General features: G+C 45.2%; 1 protein-coding gene across 2 annotated transcripts in view; it reads right to left on the minus strand.

The window, feature by feature from the left end:
* RUNDC3B (RUN domain containing 3B) overlaps positions 1 to 21,694 on the minus strand; it is a 355,495-nt gene that overhangs the window by 71,987 nt on the left and 261,814 nt on the right. For both annotated transcript variants that reach the window (XM_077490856.1, XM_077490857.1), the window contains exons 6-7: positions 16,131 to 16,211; positions 11,532 to 11,700 (exon numbers count right to left, since the gene is read on the minus strand). In XM_077490856.1, the coding sequence (XP_077346982.1) occupies positions 11,532 to 11,700; positions 16,131 to 16,211 (250 nt within the window). The remainder of the gene's footprint in view (positions 1 to 11,531; positions 11,701 to 16,130; positions 16,212 to 21,694) is intronic.

Raw genomic sequence — 21,694 nt, forward strand, 5'->3', positions numbered from 1 at the left:
TGAAGTCCAGAGCGCTCTGGAGCAGGTTTTTATCAAGGATGTATCTTGTACATGTCTGCATTCATATTTCCCTCAATCCTGACTAGTCTCTGCTGAAAAACCTCCCCACAGCATGATGCTGCCATTACTGAGGGGTGGCTTCCGTCTGACCAGTCTACCATACAGGCCTGATTGGTGGAGTGCTGCAGAGATGGTTGTTCTTCTGGAAGGTTCTACTCTCCACAGAGCAATGCTGCAGCTTTGTCTGAGTGACCATCGGGTTCTTGGCCACCTCCCTGACTAAGGTCCATCTCCCCCGATCGATCAGTTTGGCCAGGTGGCTCGTTCTAGGAAGAGTCCTGGTGGTTCCAAACTTCTTCTATTTACAGACGATGGAGGCCACTGTGCTCATTGGGACCTTCAATGCTGCAGACATTTTTCCGTACCCTTCCTCAGATCTGTGCCTCGATACAATCCTGTCTTGGAGGTCTACAGACAATTTCTTTAGACTTCATGGCTTAGTTTGTGCTCTGACATGCACTGTTAACTGTGGGACCTTATAAAGACAGGTGTGTGCCTTTCCAAATCATGTCAACTGAATTTACCACAGGTGGGCTCCAATCAAGTTCTAGAAACATCTGAAGGATGATCAGTGGAAACAGGGAGGCACCTGAGCTCAATTTTGAGTGTCATGGCAAAGGCTGTGAATACTTATGTATATGATTTTTTTCCTTTTATATTTTTAATACATTTCCAAAGATTTCAAACAAACTTCTTTCACGTTGTCATTGTGAAGTATTGTTTGTAGAATTTGGAGGAAAATAATCCATTTGGAATAAGGCAGTAACATAAGAAAATGGAGAAAAGGTGAAGCACTGTGACTACTTTCCAGATGCATTGTACTCCACTTTCAATTAGAGCTAAATTGTTCCTTTGGTTCTTTTGATGGACCCGTTCTTATTCACCAGTAAACAATATATGTAGACGGTTACAAATAACAAGGGGGAGATTTTGACTGTTGTTCTATGCTAATGTAACTATGTTGCCACTACCTTTCTGTCCGAGGTTCTTTTAACTTATGTGCTATGTACTGCTTATTGCCCTAAAGTGGATGTAAACCCACTCTCATCCTTTCTAAACTACTGCCATAGTGGTTATCTAGAAGGATTTACATGCCTCCTGCATGTACCTGTCAAATGTCTCCCCTCTGTCTGCTATGAGACCTGAAAAACTGCAGAGCAGATCCTGTAGGTGGGTCTGTTGTCTGGAGCGCAGTGGGTGGAGTCGTGATGTCAGTAGACTCCTCGCCCACCTCTACACTCCCCTTATCAACATTCATTTTCTCCTGTGCATTTCTTACACTGAACTTCTGCTATGATCACTAACATCCTGTCAAAACCCAGAAAAGTCACCACATGACTTCAGCATGACCAATCATGCTGAGGTGTGGAGCAGCCAATCCTGGGAGAGCTGGAGAAGAAAGGAGGGGTGATAAGAATTACACATAATGCCTCTCTAAGGCTTGTGCATGAGATATGCAAATCATCTGTCACTGACAGCAATGGGGAAGAATGAACTGCTATTTCTCTGTGTGTTTTTATCTCACTGAAAAAGGATAAGAGGATTGCTCAGAGCTAGATTAACTCTTCATGGCAAGACTGGGCACAGATGATATGAAATCCTATACTGTACAAGTTACAAGTCTAAAGTAACTGCTTGCCAACCAATGCACGCCGATGTACATTGGCAGAATGGCACTGGTAGGCAAAACGGCATACAGGTACATCCCCTTTAAGAAGTGGTGTCGCTGGCGCACAACCGCTGCGGTCCCCGTGACCACGGGTGCCCGTGATCGAGTCACGGAGAGGAAGAAGGAGGAGATGCTTTTGAAAACATAGCATTTCCCTATTCTGCCTAGTGACAGGACAATGATTACAGCTCTCTGTCATCGAGAGCAGTGATCACTGTCCTGTGAGTTGTAGCCCAGCCCCCTAACAGTTAGAATCACTCCCTAGGACACACTTAACCCCTTTACTGCCCCCTAGTGGTTAACCCCTTCACTGCCAGTGCCATTTACACAGTAATCAGTGCATTTTTATAGCATTGATCGCTATATAAATGACAATGGTCCCAAAATAGTGTAAAAAATGTCTGATGTGTCTGCCATAATGTCACAGTCCCGATAAAAATCACAGATCGCCGTCGTTACGAATAAAAAAATGAAAAATAAAAATCCCATAAAACTATCCCTTATTTTGTAGACACTATAAGGTTTGCGCAAACCAATCAATAAATGCTTATTGCGATTTTTTTTATCAAAAATATGTAGAAGAATACATATCGGCCTAAGCTGAGGAAAATAATTGTTTTTTTAAAGATATTTTTGGGGGATATTTATTATAGCAAAAAGTAAAAAAATATTGCTTTTTTTTTTCAAAATTGTTGCTCTTTTTTTATTTATAGCGCAAAAAATAAAAACCGTAGAGGTGATCAAATACCACCAAAAGAAAGCTCTATTTGTGAGAAAAAAGGACGTCAATTTTGTTTGGGTACAACGTCGCATGGCCATGCAATTTTCAGTTAAAGCGACGCAGTGCCGAAATCGCAAAAAGTGCTCTGGACTGGAAGGGGGATAATCCTTCCGGGGCTGAAGTGGTTAAAAAATAAATAAAATAACAAACACATCAACCACTCAGGCATAGATGTGAACCTAGCCTAGTACAGAAATCTCACTAAATAGTCTGCTGCTTGCTGTGTGCAACTGCTGTTCACACTGAACAAATTATTTGTAATTATTACTAATCACTTTTTCCTTTGTGCTAGTATGTTTTTCATCTTGATCATATTATTGTTGGTACCAGCACCTGGGTGTCTTAATTTGTTCCCTTTCACACACATATTCTGGAATAGCAACAAAAACATCCTTATCCTTACTGCAGTATTTCACGAGTTGCTGTGCGTTGCTTTAGGCAGCCTATTAATTTAGTATGGCAACGCAAACCAATGGAAAAAAAAACTGACCCCACACTTTTTTTTTTTTTTTTTTACACATCTGCAATCTGCAGTGCACCACAATGTACGTGCATAGTACAACACTGCAGTATAAGTTTGTTGGCACCCTCTGTACTATGTGTTACCAAGCTGCATAGGGGCCTGAAACCTATGTTAGATCCCTAAATACAGTCATTAACCACTTAAGCCCCGGACCATTTTGCGGGTGAAAGACCAGAGCACTTTTTGCGATTCGGCACTGCGTCGTGTTTACAAAATAGGGGATAGTTTTATGGTATTTTTATTATTATTATTTTTTTTTACTAGTAATGACGGCGATCAGCGATTTTTATGGTGACTGTGACATTATGGAGGACACATCGGACATTTTTGGGACCATTGTCATTTATACAGCAATCAGTGCTATACAAATGCACCGATTCCTGTGTAAATGACACTGGCAGTGTAGGGGTTAAGTGAGCCCTGGTGAGTATTTCTAACTGTGGGGGGGGCGTGGCTGTGTATGACACGTCACTGATCTGTGCTCCGATCACAAGGAGCAGAGATCAGTGACACTGTCCCTAGGCAGAACGAGGAGATGCTTGTTTACATTAGCATCTCCCCGTTCTTCCTCCCCATGACACGATCACGGCGCGCACGCGATGGCACTGCGGCAAATTTAACGGGACGTTCCTGTACACCCATTTGCTGTCCTTGCCATTCTGCCAAAGTACATCAGTGTGCACTGGTCGGCATGTTGTTAAGGAAAATATATATATTAGATCCTATACATTCTCTTAAAGCGGAGGTCCACACAAAAATTTAACTCCCCCCCTCCCCTCCGGTGTCACATTTGGCACCTTTCAGGGGGGAGGGGGGTGCAGATACTTGTATAATACAGGTATTTGCACCCACTTCCGGGCATAGATCACTGCGGTGATCGCGGTGACCTACGCCACTCCCCCCCCCCCCCCCCGCTGTAGCAGTAGGGTACCAGGAAGTTCACTTCCTGATTCCCTAATCAAAGATGGTGGTGGCAGCATCCGAGGGCCGAGGGTACGGATCGGCCTCGGGTACTGACATCGCGGGCACCCTGGACAGGTAAGTGCCCTTATTTTAAAAGTCAGTAGCTGCCGTATTTGTAGCTGCTGGCTTAAAAAAAATAAAAAATTTGGCGGACCTCCGCTGAACCTAAACTCCAGGTATGGTTCTTATTGCATACTTGCATTAGTCTAGTTTGGACCAATGTAAGTATATGTATTTTATAAACAAACACAAGAAGGGTGAACCAGCCTTGTGCATTACCTAAGGCACCATTTATTTGAATTTAATTAAAAATGTAATCTACTTACAAACTCAGTTGGGTATCGAGCTTAGATAAGCAAAACAAACAAGAGACTTGAACCACAGCACTAGGTGTGTATCAGTAACATCAGAAAGCAGAACCATGTGCTAAGACAATTCAAGAGCTAAACCCTATTCTCCTAAGAACACAGCCAAGATAACAAAGGAGTGGCTACGGTACAACTCTGTAAATGTCCTTGAGTGGCCCAGCCAGAGCCCAGACTTGAACCTGATTGAACATCTCTGGAGAGATCTGATAATGGCTGTGCACCGACACTCCCCATCCAACCTGATGCAGCTTGAGAGGTCCTGCAGAAAAGAATGGGAGAAACTGCCCAAAAATAGGTGTGCCGAGCTTGTAACATCATACTAAAAAATAATTATGGCTGTAATTGATGCTAAAGGTGCTACAACAAAGTATTGAGCAAAGGCTGTGAATAAGTATGTACATGGGAATTTTTTTTGTTTTTTATTTTTATTTAAATTTGCAAAGATTTCAATAAACATTGTCATTATGGGGTATTGTTTGTAGAATTTTAAGGAAAATATTGAATTTAAAGTGGTTGTATGCTCAATTTTGTAACTTTTACCTACAGGAAAGCCTATAATAAGGCTTACCTGTAGGTAAAAAAAATATCTCCTAAACCTGTACGGTTTAGGAGATATTCCCCTCGGTTCTCGGCGCATGCGCACAAGGGGGTTCTCGCCGTGAAATTCCGGCAGCGGCCGACCGGCCGGACTGAAATCTCCCGCGCGCATGCGCGGGAGTGACGATATCGCGGCTCCGGCCACTCACAGCGCCGGAGCCGCGATACCCGGAAGAAACGCAGAGGGAGCATGTCAGCTCCCTCGGCGTGGATCGGGCCAGATGTCGGGGCCTCGTTCTAAGGTAAGTATTTCATAATGAGCTAGTATGCGGTGCATACTAGCTCATTATGCCTTTTGCTTTGCAGGTTTGAAAAAAAAATAATAATAATTTGCGGGTTTACTACCGCTTTAATCCTTTAGAATAAGGCTGCAACATAACAAAATGTGGAAAAAGTGAAGCGATGTGAACACTTTCCGTATGCACTGTATACCCCTCTAAACGCATTAGCATCGGGTTCTGCCTAGAGTTGTGGTTTGAGTTTCTTGTTGGAATTTGTTTCACTTTATGTATTTAAAGTGGTTGTGAACTTCAAACATGAAATATGAATAAAGCATATCCATCTAGTGTGTACTTGCAGGGCCGGTGCTACCACTAGGCAAACGAGGCAGCCGCCTAGGGCGCACTGCCGCCTAGGACGCCCGGAGACTGGTGTTCCTACTCTCTTCTCTCTGCAGAAAGCAACTAAGTCTCAGCATTAGCAGGCAGCCACCGCTCCGTTCGCACATAGTGTCAGAGGCGCAGCGGCGGCGGAGGACTGTGTCTGTGTCCCGACTCCCAAATGAATGGAAGCAAGCAAACCTTAATTTATGGGCGCTGGTGAGGCTGCATTTGATGGGCACTGGTGGGGCTGCATTTGTTGGGTGCTTCATTAAAAAGGTGGGGTATACATGGGCAGAGCAAAGGGGGTGGAGTCAGGGGTGGAATAAAGGGGGGGGGGGGGGGGTCGGCAAAATAAAGTTTTGCCTAGGGTGTCAAAAATCCTTGCACCAGCCATGTGTACTTGTCTCTATTTAGGGCACTAAGTGTCATACCCGGTTTCCCTGAAAATAAGACCTAGGCCGCGTACACACGGGCGGACTGTCTGTCCAACTTAGTCCGCTGAAACACATTTCAGCGGACAGTCCGCTCGTGTGTGGGCTTCAGCGGACTTTTTCAGCGGACAGTCTGGCGGACTAAGTCTTTCGGAATTTCCGTAATATTGTCCGTCCAACTTTGGTTTCAGCGGACAGTCCGCTCGTGAGTAGGCAAGTTGGACGGACTAAGTATGGCGCATGCTCAGAAAGGATTTACACGGCCGAAGGTTGCATTGCAGTGTATTGGACGTCGTATTTCTAGTCCCGTCGTACGTGCCGTACACGTCATCGCGCAAGCTTTCAGCGGACTGTCTGTTCATCGTGTGTGGTCAAGTCCGTTCATTCAAAAGTAGGACGGACTGTCCGTCGGATTGTCTGATGGACTTAGTTGGCCAGACAGTCCGCCCGTTTGTACGTGGCTCTAGTGTGATTGTCGGTGATGGCTGCAGTATAAGCCCTACCCCCCAAATTTTCCTGAAAATAAGCCCTACCCTGAAAAGAAGACCTACAAGGACTTTAACTAGGGCTTATATTGCAGCCATCACCGACAATCACACTAGGTCTTATTTTCGGGGAAACAGTAGTTACATAGTTAGTCAGGTTGAAAGGACACAAGTCCATCCAGTTCAACCACAAAAAAAAAAATACAAAAAAATAATGCCCTTTCTGTCTGCTGCCTCATTCCTCTGATATCTGCACAAATCGTATCTGCCAATTTTTCCTGACACCAAAAGATAAAAAAGTGACAGGGAAGTGAGCTTCAGCATACAGCCTGTGATTGACAGCCTCAGCTCTGTCTCTGTGTAATGTGTGAAGGGGGTTTCCTTTCATCCAATCATTATTGTCTGATTTGTCCGCCACAATATCGCAGTCCTGCTTTAAGTCACTGTTTTCCACCATTATTAGTAAAAATAAATAAATAAAATACCACAGAGTTTGTAGAAACTATAACTTTTGCCCAAACCCATCAATATTGGGATTTTGTTTACCAAAAATATGTATACATATTGACCTAAATTGATGAAGAAATATTTATTTTTTATTTTTTTATTGGATATGTTTTATAGTAGAAAAGGTGATCAAATACCACCAAAAAAATATCTATTTGTGGGGAAAAAATGTCATAAATGTTATTTGGGTACAGCATCGCACGACCATGCAATTGTCACTTAAAGTAACGCAGTGCTGTATCGCAAAAAACGGCCTGGTCATGAAGGGGGGTAAATCTTCCGGAGCTGAAGTGGTAAGCCTGATAGCCAACTGGGTTTGTGAGTATATTAAATCGTTTTTAATTACCGTATTCAAATGAGTTATGCCTTAGGGCAGTGATGGTGAACCTTGGCAAATGTTTTGGAACTACATTTCCCATGATGCTCCACTACACTGCAGAGTGAATGAGCATCATGGGAAATGTAGTTCCAAAACATCTGGGGTGCCAAGGTTCACCATCACTGCCTTAGGGAATGCACTAGGCTGGTGCGTTCTTCTTGTGTTTTTTCATTCAGTTTCCAGGATCCTCCATATTTGAAGAGGGCAGCAAGGCCTGAGATGCCCCTGGGTTACTATATACTGCTGAAGCTAGCAAAAAAGCCTTTCACATTTAGTTTATTTCATCTAAATTGACATCTAACCCTCTTGGAAGAGTGGATTTTTACATGCATTTTATACCTGTAGGACCACTATGCAAATGCTGAATCCCTGTAGTAGTTGGCACTACTACAGTGATCGCTGGCATTTTCTGTGTCCTGCCCTTCTGCATAGTGAGCAGAGGGAGTCGCTCGCTTGGTATAATTGCCATTCACAGAACGCCTTGTATTTTTTTTCCAATGAATACAAAGCCTTCTCAGGATGGGTGTGATGGAGAGGAGGGGTGGTGATGTCACAAACTTAACCTCATCCAGTCACAGAACACCTTGTATTCATTGACAAAAATACAAGGCGTTCTATGAATGGCAGCCATGCCAAGCGAGCCACTCCCTGTGTTCACTATGCAGAAGGGCAGCCGCTCGGCACAGGACCCGGAAGACAGCGGCAATCACCACTTCCACAATGGTCCCAAAGCTATGGAAGAAGTATACATTGGTCCAGACGAGACCAATATACCTACCCTGTTTCTCCCAAAAATAAGACCTAGCGTGATTGTCGGTGATGGCTGCAGTATAAGCCCTACCCCCCAAATAAGCCCTACTCTGTTTCCCCGAAAATAAGGCCTACAAGGACTTTAACTAGGGCTTATTTGGGGAGTAGGGCTTATATTGCAGCCATCACTGACAATAACGCTAGGTCTTTTTTTCGGGGAAATAGGGTATGCTGGAGTTCAGCTAGAAAATGATAATAGGACAGAATATTATAGGAATGGATTTACAAAGAACAGAGGAAAAGAATAAGCTTATCAGATCTCATTCAAGATCGAATTCCTATGCCAAAAACGCACAGTCTTCGTAGAGGAGACCTCTCCTTCTGTCTCGTTTCACATTCTTTACTGCCGGGGATGTTAACAATACACTTCTGTACACACAGCTTGTATAGCTCGGGATTCGGAATATATTCACAACTGCCAGACGATTATCATAAAACTGGCAGAGCGTGTGCTATGGCCTCAGCAGTCACACAATCCTATTACAGTCATTTCTGTACCGCTTATCACCAAATCCATAGACTCACTTCACTGCTTCCACGTACAGATTCTAAAAACATTAAGCTAAACATGTATAAAAGAAATTCTTTTAAGAGGATTTTCTACATAAAAGTATTACAGGATGCATGAAGACCTTTTCCAAATTCTTTCTTACTGTCCAGATGTAAGAATATCCTGATGTGGAGAATCAGACTAACAATGAGCGCGGGGAAAAATACTGCCTTCTCTACTACAGTAGAGACCCGCCTTTCTGAACCTTTTCATGACAGAGGAGCCCTTGAAAGAATTTTTTAGGTCACAGGGAACCTCTCCTAAAAGCAATTTATTGGTGGCCAGTGGAAAAAAATGCCCCTTACATTGGTGGTCATTAGGAAGAATGCTCCTCACATTCGTAGTCAGTGGGAAGAATGCCCATACATTGGTGATTATTGGGAAGAAAACTTCTTAGCTTGTTGACCATTGGGAAGAATGTTCCTCACATTGGTGGTCAGTGGGAAGAAAGATTTTTACATTTGTGGTAATGAGGAAGAATTCTCCATACATTGGTGGTCAGTGAGAAGAATTCCCTTATACTGGTGGCCAGTAGGAAGAATGATCCTTATGTTGGTACCCTTACACTGGTGGCCAGTGGGAAGATTGCTCCTCAAATTGGTGTTCAGTGAGAAGAATGATTTTTACATTGGTGGTAACTGGGAAGAATGCTCCATACATTGGTGGTCAGTGGAAGAATGCCCTTATACAGGTGGCCAGTGAGAAGAATGCTCTTTATGCTGGTACCCTTACACTGGTGGCCAGTGGGAAGATTGCTCCTCAAATTGGTGTTCAGTGAGAAGAATGATTTTTACATTGGTGGTAACTGGGAAGAATGCTCCATACATTGGTGGTCAGTGGAAGAATTCCCTTATACAGGTGGCCAGTGAGAAGAATGCTCTTTATGTTGGTACCCTTACACTGGTGGTCAGTGGGAAGAATGATTTTTATATTGGCAGTCAGTGGGAAGAATGCTCCTCACATCGGTGGCCAGTGGGAAGAATGCCCTTACACTGGTCGCTAGTGGGAAGAATGCCCTTACACTGGAGGCCAGTGGGAAGAATGCCCTTACACTGGAGGCCAGTGGGAAGAATGCCCTTACACTGGAGGCCAGTGGGAAGAATGCCCTTACACTGGTGGCCAGTGGGAAGAATGCCCTTACACTGGTGGCCAGTGGGAAGAATGCCCTTACACTGGTGGCCAGTGGGAAGAATGCCCTTACACTGGTGGCCAGTGGGAAGAATGCCCTTACACTGGTGGCCAGTGGGAAGAATGCCCTTACACTGGTGGCCAGTGGGAAGAATGCCCTTACACTGGTGGCCAGTGGGAAGAATGCCCTTACACTGGTGGCCAGTGGGAAGAATGCCCTTACACTGGTGGCCAGTGGGAAGAATGCCCTTACACTGGTGGCCAGTGGGAAGAATGCCCTTACGCTGGTGGCCAGTGGGAAGAATGCCCTTAAATTGGTGGCAAGTGTGAAGAATGCCCTTATGCTGGTGGACAGTGGGAAGAATGCTCCTTACCGTGGTGCCCTTACACTGGTGGCCAGTGGGAAGAATGTTCCTCACATTGGCGGTCAGTGGAAAGAATGATTTTTACATTGGTGGTCAGTGGGAAAATGCCCTTACATTGGTGATTAGTGGCAAGAATGCCCATGCACTGGTGGCAGGTATGAAGAATGTTCCTTACATTGGTGCCCTTACACTGGTGGCCAGTGTGAAGAATGATCCTTACATTGGTGCCCTTACACTGGTGGCCAGTGTGAAGAATGATCCTTACATTGGTGCCCTTACACTGGTGGCCAGTGGCAACAATGCTCGTTACATTGGTGGTCTTTGAAAAGACTGCACTCCCACTTACAGACAACTTAAAAGATAAATCTGGTCATGCAGCTGACTGCCAAATGGTGTTGGCCCCGAATTATGGTGGAACCATCAAATGGGAAGTCAATTGGTCACGGCTCAAGGAACCCCTATCAAGCCAGGCTAAAAGCAGTAAATTGATTTATACACTGGGAGGAATTTATCAAAACTGGAGCAGTCAGGCCCCCCTCCCCACTCATGGAATCCTTACAATATAAACCGGTCTACCTGATTAGGAAGGAAATAAGCAGTCATACTTACCTACATCCTTGTTACTTTTCCTTTATATTTACAAATTACTTTTGCTGCCTGGGTCTACGTTCCCGCGTTGCCATTTTGAATTTGTCCGTGATACTACGCATTCCAGGTTGTGATTTCTGTCTGTGTCCCTGCTGGCAAGATTCACCCAAGATTTGTCCTGATGGCTACTATCACTGGGACTGAAAGTGAAGAAAGGTTCATAATTTTGTGTTGGTGACAGTCAAAATTGTGGTGCCAGGGAGATGCAAAATAGTTACACTTACAAGGATAGTGACTTATCTTATCTCCCAGATATTCGTTCCTTTTAGTCTAGGCAGCAGTAGGCTGTGAACTTCAGAACTATAAATGTCAGCCTTCCTCTATAGGTGAGCCAAGGCATACACGTAAAGGCTGGAAATGCACACATTTTAATTACAGAAAGTGACATATAGTTTTTAAGACCAAAGAGAAGAAGGCGTGGTTCCAAAAAAAAGTGATTGACTTCAACAAAATGGCGGCCTCAAGCAAGAATAAACAGGAACAATGCTGGAGGCAATTTACAGTACATACTAATTTTGGTAGCATATTGTGGAATATATGTTGTTTTGTTAAAGAACATTAATTGTTATCAAATTGTTATGGATAAAGTTCTGCTTTAAGACCAGCAATAAAAGAAAACCCCCCTTACTTGATATAGCTATTACTTTTTTAGCACATGATGGTACCTTTTGCTCCAACGCCAGCCGATACTTTTGCTCCACCCTTTTGCACTTGTTGTACCAGCTATTTTCATCCATGATAAATGGAGGACCAATATTTTCTGGGGTACTGCTCTCACTGCCGCTGCTCCCCAGTGTCCGCAGCTCTTCCTCATCGCTGCTGATACTCTCAGAGCTGAGAAACAAGAAGACAATAATCAAGTCATGATTAAAAACCTAATTAACAATTGTCTAAGTTCCAGATCTCTTAATGAAGTATTGTAACATTTTGAAATGCATGTACATAGATTTTAATTAGTGATGGTTAAAGCTGAAATCCAGGCAGATGCTAAAAAACACCAATGAGTGCATTTATGTACTCTGAATAAATTGTTAAAATATACTGTAGGTTTAAGTGCAGGTAACATAAGGAACAGAGTCCTGTTTTCTTCATTAGCTCCCTGCAATACCCTGTGTATCTGGAATCAGACTGGGAGAGGGAGAGCTAGCATTTCACGGTTCTGTCATTTTAACATTAGAGCTTGGTGATGACAGGAGAGACCAGAGTGAAAAAAGCAGACAGAGGACAAAGGACTAGTCATACTAGTGTGTTTTTTTCCTGTGTTGCTGTCATGCTGCACTGCAGAGAGTCTCCTGTTCATTCATAAAATGAAGCATAGTAAACAAAGTTTACTATGCTCAGTTATGAATGGACACAGGAGCGTTCACTGTGTCCAAATCAGAAAAAGAAGGGGCCGTTAAATGACATATTTACTGGCCCCTCCCCCCACTCTTCATCTGCTTGGGCCCGGGCACAAGGGGGAATCAGATATGGGCTGCACAGAGAGGGGAATCAGTGCGATGGGACGGGAGGACAATTACAGAACAATTAGGGGTGCAACGGATCAAAAAACTCATGGATCGGATCGTTCCTCGGATCAGAGTCACGGATCGGATGATTTTTCGGATCAACAAATAATAATTGAATTTGCAAAAACCTGTGAAAAGTCCACCGCTATATAGTCCCCACTGTAATATACACAATCTCTCTCACTGTAATATTGGCTGAGCATGACTGGGTACGGCTGAGCATGGCTGGGTATGGCAGAGCATGGCTGGGTATGGCAGAGCATGGCTGGGTATGGCAGAGCATGGCTGGGTATGGCAGAGTATTGGCAGGATATGTCAGCGTATTGGCAGGATATGTCAGATCAGTACAGAGAGGGGAGAGAGGAACCGGCGTCATGACAAGATGCCGGTTTGTTTACAAGTGACCGCTCCGTCATTTGACGGAGCAATCACATTGTAAACGGCCTGGGTGTAGAACGATGGCCGCTGCTTCAGAGCTAGGCCGAAGCCGCGGCCCTTCCTAAGGTCGTGACCGCGGATCGCACCGCGGATAACAGCGTGGGCCGATCCAAGCGGGGTGACCCGTTGGGATCACGGATCAATGCACTGTGTCTCTCCCTCCAGCAGCTGAAAAGCCGGCAGCAGGGAGAGGGGGGGAAACTGGCTTTCAGCTTCTGGAGGGAGAGGCACAGACACAGAGCGTCATTCTGCAATTGTCCTCCTGTCCCACTGCACCTACCCCCCTGCAGTGGGACAGGAGGAAGTAAGGAGACCTGTAGAAAGTGTTGTTATGTTATGTTTAGCATATTTTACCGCATTTCTTTAATATAAAAAAATTCTATATATATATGTCATATGACCACAAAATTATACTTGGTTCCATATTCTCTAAAAGAGAGGGGGGTATTCTGGGAGGTGTGGGGCGCATACACGGATGGCCTTTGAGAGGAAAATGAGTATCTGTGTATATTAATGAATGTGTGCTATTAGGGATGCACCGAATGGGTTTTTTGGTGCCGAAACCGATACCGAAAATGAAAAATACACTAGGCCGAAAACCAAAACCGAAAATGACTGTTTTTAAAAAATATTTTTATACAGGAGGTGGTCAGAGACTGGGGACATGGTACAGGAGATGGTCAGAGACTGGGGACATGGTACAGGAGATGGTCAGAGACTGGGGACATGGTACAGGAGATGGTCAGAGACTGGGGACATGGTACAGGAGATGGTCAGAGACTGGGGACTTGGTACAGGAGATGGTCAGAGACTGGGGACTTGGTACAGGAGATGGTCAGAGACTGGGGACATGGTACAGGAGATGGTCAGAGACTGGGGACATGGTACAGGAGATGGTCAGAGACTGGGGACATGGTACAGGAGATGGTCAGAGACTGGGGACATGGTACAGGAGATGGTCAGAGACTGGGGACATGGTACAGGAGATGGTCAGAGACTGGGGACATGGTACAGGAGATGGTCAGAGACTGGGGACATGGTACAGGAGATGGTCAGAGACTGGGGACATGGTACAGGAGATGGTCAGAGACTGGGGACATGGTACAGGAGATGGTCAGAGACTGGGGACATGGTACAGGAGATGGTCAGAGACTGGGGACTTGGTACAGGAGATGGTCAGAGACTGGAGACATGGTACAGGAGATGGTCAGAGACTGGGGACATGGTACAGGAGATGGTCAGAGACTGGGGACATGGTACAGGAGATGGTCAGAGACTGGGGACATGGTACAGGAGATGGTCAGAGACTGGGGACATGGTACAGGAGATGGTCAGAGACTGGGGACATGGTACAGGAGATGGTCAGAGACTGGGGACATGGTACAGGAGATGGTCAGAGACTGGGGACATGGTACAGGAGATGGTCAGAGACTGGGGACTTGGTACAGGAGATGGTCAGAGACTGGGGACATGGTACAGGAGATGGTCAGAGACTGGGGACATGGTACAGGAGATGGTCAGAGACTGGGGACATGGTACAGGAGATGGTCAGAGACTGGGGACATGGTACAGGAGATGGTCAGAGACTGCGGACATGGTACAGGAGATGGTCAGAGACTGGGGACATGGTACAGGAGATGGTCAGAGACTGGGGACATGGTACAGGAGATGGTCAGAGACTGGGGACATGGTACAGGAGATGGTCAGAGACTGGGGACATGGTACAGGAGATGGTCAGAGACTGGGGACATGGTACAGGAGATGGTCAGAGACTGGGGACATGGTACAGGAGATGGTCAGAGACTGGGGACATGGTACAGGAGATGGTCAGAGACTGGGGACATGGTACAGGAGATGGTCAGAGACTGGGGCCATGGTACAGGAGATGGTCAGAGACTGCAGACGTGGTACTGGAGATGGTCAGAGACTGCAGACGTGGTACAGGAGATGGCAGGGCACTTTGATAGACAGATCATCCGTCCAATCCTACGGGTGATCTGTCTATCAAAGTGCCCTGACAAGGGGGAGGGGCTGTACGTGATGGCGCGCGGCCGGGAACACACAGCTATTGAACTGAAAGCTGTGATGTTCCCGCGCTGTGATCAAACAGGCGGCGGAGACGGCTCGCCTGCACTATAGCATGATATAGCTCTTCATGATGGGCGCACCAGGGGCGGGGGGCGGAGCCCCGCCCCCTACCCCGCCCCATTTTCGGCTCCATTATCGGCCGTTTTTCTCTTTCGGCAAATTGCCGAAAAGGGCATTTTCGGCCGATATGTTTCGGCGGCCGAAATTTCGGTGCATCCCTATGTGCTATGTGGAACAAAGGAATCAGTCCCTGCCTCTGGGGGAGCATAAAGTCTATTGTTCTCCCTCATCTATACTTCTGTTACATAGACATAAACACTAGTAGCAACTTATTTCTGAGTGTAATAAAATATCACATTTGTTTTGATTCCAACGCATTTATCACAGCCAGAAAACTAATTGATCACATGTAAAACACTAATTTGTTTTTTAGGGATTAGTAGCAGAGATGGTCATATCTGCGTGGTTACACTCAGGTGACTGGGACCAGACTGTATATGCTTTAAAGTGGTTTTACACCCTGTACAACCACTTTTACCTACAGGTAAGCCTATAATTAAGGCTTACATGTGCGGGAGTGCATGTGCGGGAGTGACGTCATGTAAGCCGGAGTTTGCGGCCCCAGAAAGGAAGAGGGGCAAAGATGGACACTCCCTAGTGGGGATAACGGTGACATTGCGGGCTTCAGTTTCAGGTAAGTGACACATAATGGGCTACTATGCAATGCGTAGTAGCCCATCATGCTTTACCTTTGCAGGGAAATAAAGAGGAAGTAAAATCCACCAGGGTTTACTTCCTCTTTAAAGGCCAACACTAGGCTCCAGGCTCTTCCCTCCCCTCCTAGAGGTTCTCGGCAGTATTTCAGATTTTATTTTCTTCTACTTACCTTGTCAAGATGTGTTTAGGCCAGTGACATGACACATGGTCCTTTACAGGTCTCCTACAGTGGAAGGCATTCTTCCAATTTGGATCTTTCCCAGCGACGGACGGTCTTCAGCAATGCAGAGAGTGATGACCTCAGTGCTCCTGGGTGTCATTCATCCCAGAAGACTGGTGACATCTAGCGTAGGAAAGAAATGACTGTGGACATAGCTTCGGATGGAAGGTGAGTATTGTAGACAGAGATGCTTTTTTGTTTTCTAATTGCTGCTGGGGGACTATTTTGAAGCCATAATAAATGTTGCCTGCAGTTGAGCTTTAAGCCCCAATGGGAAGACCAACTCATCTCACCTTTGTGTAAACTTGAGATAAGGCGTGTAGTCTATGACTGCTGGAAAGCTCCCATCAAGGCCCTCTCCTTTAAGGCAAAAGCTAGAAGAGAGGAGCATGCAGTTAGCACTGAAACAACACAGGCCACAAAACATCACTTTGTACCGATAATCTTGACCGAGGTCACAAGTTGTCCACGTCACAGACCAGCCTGACAATTTTATCATTAGCTTTATAGGGGGCTTCATCACTTTTATTACTTGTGAACATTTTAAAGAGGTCCTTGTATTGGGATCACATAAAAGAAATCTATATGTAGATAATTTCTGTTACAATATCATTTTATCACATATTTCCAGCGCCATCGTCTAGTTATTAATTGGTCTGTGTTCCAGTTTAATCAATAAAACAATGACATTAAAACTAACTGCACACATATTTATTTTATGTGAGGTTTATAAAAGTGTACAAAAATAAATGGTCATAATAGCAAACCCTGTATATTAGTATAGGAACTGAGTCCAGCTTCTTTTTATAAATAAAAAGCCCCGAATAATGAGCCGTTTGTGAAAAGAGAAGCATAATACAAAGATTCATCAAACCACCTAGAAATAAGATATGTTAAAATGGAAAACAGTCCCCAATGGAGCCTGTAATAGTCTTATGCATAGGCTTTCTTCAAGTTACAGGTTAGGTCACCTTGCAGTACAACATTTCACCAGCAGGTGATAACTGTGAGTAAAAACCTCAGAGCCGTAGCGATAAGCTCTCAAAGTATTTCTATTTTAATAACCATTTAATTACATTGTTTCAAGATAAACCCATATTTAAGGTATAACATAAAAACATGGGGCCATTCGGCAGCACTCCACCCTCAAACTGCACTCCCCCCCCCACACCTGAATTGAGGGGTGCTTAGGCTGGCCATACAGTATGCAATTTTTTTTCCTTCAACCACAGGTTAAAGGAAAGAAAGACTCTAGATTCCTCCACCAACACAGTCAATCCCTTCCTCCGATTATTGTATTCTGACAGCCGGAGGTTTCCCAGCCATCAGAATACAATGATTACTTCTGGCAGCTGTAGCCACCGGCAGTGTCGAACGAAACAGACAGACAGGCTGGTTGTTTTGAAGGTGATCAATAGATTGACTTCAGTGCAATCAGCCTGCCCATAGATGGAGCATAATTCAGCTGGTTTCCTGCTGAACTGATTCGTCTACTACCAGCTTTATCCCAAAAGGCTTCTTTTAAATGTTGAATTGTGTGTATGTGTGTACATAGCCCAGCCTGCACAGCTGTATCATCCAGTGACTACAAGCTTTGTCACCTCAGCAGAGAGACTTTGAGTTCTTAAAGTGATATTAAAGTGTTTTTATTAGGCTAAAAATAACAAACATGTTATACTTACCTGCTCTGTGCAGTTGGTTTTGCAGAAAGCCTCCTCTTCTCGGGTCCCTCGCCGGCACTCCTGGCCCTTCCGTTCTGTTGCGTGCCCCCACAGAAAGCAGCTTGCTATGGGGTACACCCAAGCTGAGCCGCTGCTCTGTGTGTCCATTCAGACATGGAGCCATGGTTTGGCCCCACCCCCTCTCTCCTCACTGGCTAACTGACTTTGATTAACAGCACCGGGAGCCAATGGCACCACTGCTGTGTCAGCTAATCAGGATGGAGAGTCCCGGATGGCAAAGGCACTCATGCACATTGCTGGATTGAGATGGGGCTCAGGTAAGTATTAGCTGGGCTACTGTGCACAGAAGATTTTTTTTCTCATTTTGGCCATTTTGGCCAGAATCATGCAGCTCTACTGTATAGTCACAAAGACTTGCATTAAGAAGCATTTGTGCCTATTATATAGAAGATTTGCTGTATTTTCACTTATTTTCATTTTGTGTTTTTGAAAACTTTTTGGATCACTTTATGCATTTACATATTGCATAGGATTTCACTTAGTGTTTGGTACTCATCTCACCATTCAGAAACTCACGCTGATCACTTTATTCATTTATTATGGTTTTGTGTATAGTGTACACTTTAGATTTAGCAGCGATCTCATCACATTTCAATTTAGTCAGACGGTTTAAATTCAGGCAGTAGCGCGAGGGACCACACGTTATACATAAAATGACACGGTGTATTCCTTTTTTCATGTTCTAATTGAGCAAAAATGCAGATTTGTCATGTGGAAAAATTAAGTGCATTCCCACATTTACCATAACTTGAAATTCATGAAATTGTTGTTGTTCCATCCATCCAAGTTCTTATAATAAATAAAATCATCTACAAGTGGTACAGATTTCAGACAGCTGCTAAATCCAGCCCAAGAAAGGACATAGGTTCAAGGAGTCATCACATTGGGGTAGATTTACTAAAACTTGAGAATGCAAAGTCTGGTGCAGCTCTTCATGGAAACCAATCAGCTGCCAGCTTTTTTTTTTTTCAAAGCTTAGACTTGGTTCACAACTTCGGATCTGACTTGTGAGCCCCCCAAGTAATGTGACATGTGAAATCCCATTTTAGTCAATGAGAGCTGTCTTAATTAGTGTAGCGGCCACCACCCTTGCTAGGCGGCCTTGACTTGTTGGGCTTATCAGTTACCTTCTCTCCGCCTGCTCTTCCACATCTAGGGGTTCCCAGGGTTGATACCGAATGACTTGAACACCGACACAGATGAAGTCCTTTAACAAAGGTTTTATTTTGCAGTAGTAACATCCAATAACACAGTCTCTTGTGGAAACAGAGGGCACGGATGAAGAACTCAGGCACCTTGAACTGCGGCCTAGCAAAGCCTCTACTTCCACCCAGAGAGTAGCCACTCGCAGCTGGGTACTTCACAGCTGAACAGATCTCTAGCCAGAGATCATGGCAGTCAGCACGTTGACTCAAAACTTGAAACAGTCCTGTGAACGTGGACAAGTTGTAACTAAAGGTGAACAGGAACCTTTTTCCTCAGTACCTGGAACGTTTCCTGTCTACTCAATGGTACTGAAAAACCAAGTTAGACTTACCGGTAACTTGTTTTCCAGAAGTCTTTCAGGACAGCACCTGAGAGGACAGCACCTGAGAGATAGCGACTCCTCCCTCCTCGTTAGGAAACACCTTCTTCCTCCAGACTTTAAAGGGAGGCGCCTCCCTACCACACATCAGTTGTAGAAGAGAACCTCCGGCCCTGGCTGGAACACATAAACATATGAGTTAGTCACAGCGTAGCGTAATATAATACCATAGGGCGGGATGTTGCTGTCCTGAAAGACTTCTGGAAAACAAGTTACCGGTAAGTCTAACTTGGTTTTTCCCACGGCGTCTTTCAGGACAGCACCTGAGAGGATAACAGAGACTTACCCCTTAGGGCGGGACAACAGCTTGCAGGACCTTTCTGCCAAACGCCTGATCGCTGGCAGAAGTGAGGTCCAGTCTATAATGTTTCACAAATGTGTGAAAACTCGACCATGTCGCCGCCTTGCAGATCTGCTCAGGGGGTGGCACCAGCTCTCTCTGCCCATGTAGACGCCAGAGCCCTGGTTGAGTGTGCACAAATTCCTGCTGGAGGGGATAATCCTGCCTGGGAATATGCCTCCGAGATCGCTAATTTCAGCCATCTAGCTAAAGTAACTTTAGAACGTCTGAAGGACTCCGTCCTTTCTAGATAACTCAGCAGAGTCCTCCTGACGTCCAATGTATGGAAAAGAGTCTCCTTATTTCTTTTGGGGTTAACACAAAAGGTTGGAAGTACTATGTCCTGTATATGGTTCTGAACTGAAGCTACCTTCGGTAAGAATTTTGCATCTGTTCTAAGAATAACTCTGACAGGACTCTGTCAGGAAAAATGGAAAGATATGGTTCTTTAACTGACAGAGCATTTAGCTCACTGATCCTGCGTGCAGAGACAATGGCAATCAGAAAAACGGTCTTTAATGTGAGAAACCTAAGGGAAGCCTCTACAAGAGGCTCAAAAGGACCCTTTATTAGAGACTGTAGGACTACCGACAAATCCCATCTAGGAAAAACCTTAATAGGAGCTGGCCTAGATCTTTTAAGGGCTCTAAAGAATCTGATCACCAGCGGATCTGAGGCCACAGATCTTTCTAAAAACACTGTCAGAGCTGCTACCTGCACCTTCAGGGTACTAACTGCTAGTCCCTTGTCTGCTCCATCTTGTAAAAACTCCAAGATGGAGACAAGGCTCCCTGGCACCTGGGCGGCTGAAAAACACCAAGTTTCATAACGCTTCCAGACCTTAGAATAAATGGCCCTCGTAACCCTTTTCCTACTTGCCAAAAGGGTAGAGATCAAACGGCTGGAAAACCCCTTGCTCCTAAGGAGCTGCCTTTCAGAAACCAGGCTGTGAGGGCCAGGCTGGCCACTCCTGGATGGTTTACTGGGCCCTGCGACAACAGATCGTGCCTGAGGGGCAGATGCCAACAAGGCTTGATTGCCAGACCTAGAACTGTCGAAAACCAGGCCCTTTTTGGCCAAAAGGGCGTGATTAGAATAACTGGCACCTTCTCCTTCTGAATTTTTCTTAAAATTAATGGGATTAACTGAAATGGGGGGAAAGCGTAGCAAAGACGAAATTCTCATGGATAAGCTAGCGCATCTGTGCCCAGCGAGCCATCGTGACTGTCCAGGGAAAAGAACTGGGGAACCTGGGCGTTCACCCTTGAGGTGAACAGGTCCACCTCTGGAAAACCCCATTTCCTGGCAATCATTGCGAATACCTCCGGGTTTAGAGACCATTCCGCTTCCTGAATAGCGTTTCTGCTTAGGAAGTCCGCTAACCTGTTTAGATCCCCTTTTAGGTGGACTGCAGATAGGGATAACAAACGTTTTTCCGCCCACCGAAGAATCTCCATGGCCAGTACCTGAAGCGACCTGCTTCTTGCACCCCCCTGTCTGTTTAAATAAGCCACTGCCGTGGCATTGTCTGTTAGGACCTGGACGTGATGGGACTGAAGTTCCTGAACAAACAACTCCAGAGCCAAGGCAATCGCCTTGAGCTCCCTCCAGTTCGAAGACCTTATTGCCTCCTCTTTGGCCCAGGACCCCTGAGTGAAACGTGTTCCTAGATGGGCTCCCCACCCCCAGGAACTGGCCTCGGTTGTTAGTCTTTTCTCGACTGGAAAAGCCCAGACTAACCCTTCCGATAAGACATCCTGTCTTTTCCACCACCATAGGGACCTTTTTACCTGGGTTGAAACTCTTACCTCTGCCTCTAGGGATGCCACTGTGTGATCCCAAGATTTTAGAAGGAAAGCCTGCAGACACCTGAAATGCATTCTTGCCCACTGGACTGCTGGCATTGTTGAAGTTAGAACCCCCAAAGCTGACATAACTTGTCTTACTGTCAGATTTTGGCTGGTCTGTAGTAAAGACACTGCACCGGAAATCCTGTCCTTTTTGTCTAAGGGAAGGAAGATTTTTTGATCCACCGAATTTATTAGATACCCTAAAAACCGAATCTCCTGAGATGGGTTTAGGGACGACTTTTGGAGATTCAAAATCCACCCCAGCGCCTCCAGATGGCTGCGAGCCTTGCCTAGATTGATCTGCAATTCCTCGCTGGATGGGGCGAAAAACAGCAGATCG

This window comes from Lithobates pipiens, unplaced genomic scaffold (genome assembly GCF_037356315.1).
Source record: "Lithobates pipiens isolate NorthernLeopardFrog02 unplaced genomic scaffold, aLitPip1_a1.2 Scaffold_19, whole genome shotgun sequence".
Lineage (NCBI taxonomy): Eukaryota > Metazoa > Chordata > Amphibia > Anura > Ranidae > Lithobates > Lithobates pipiens.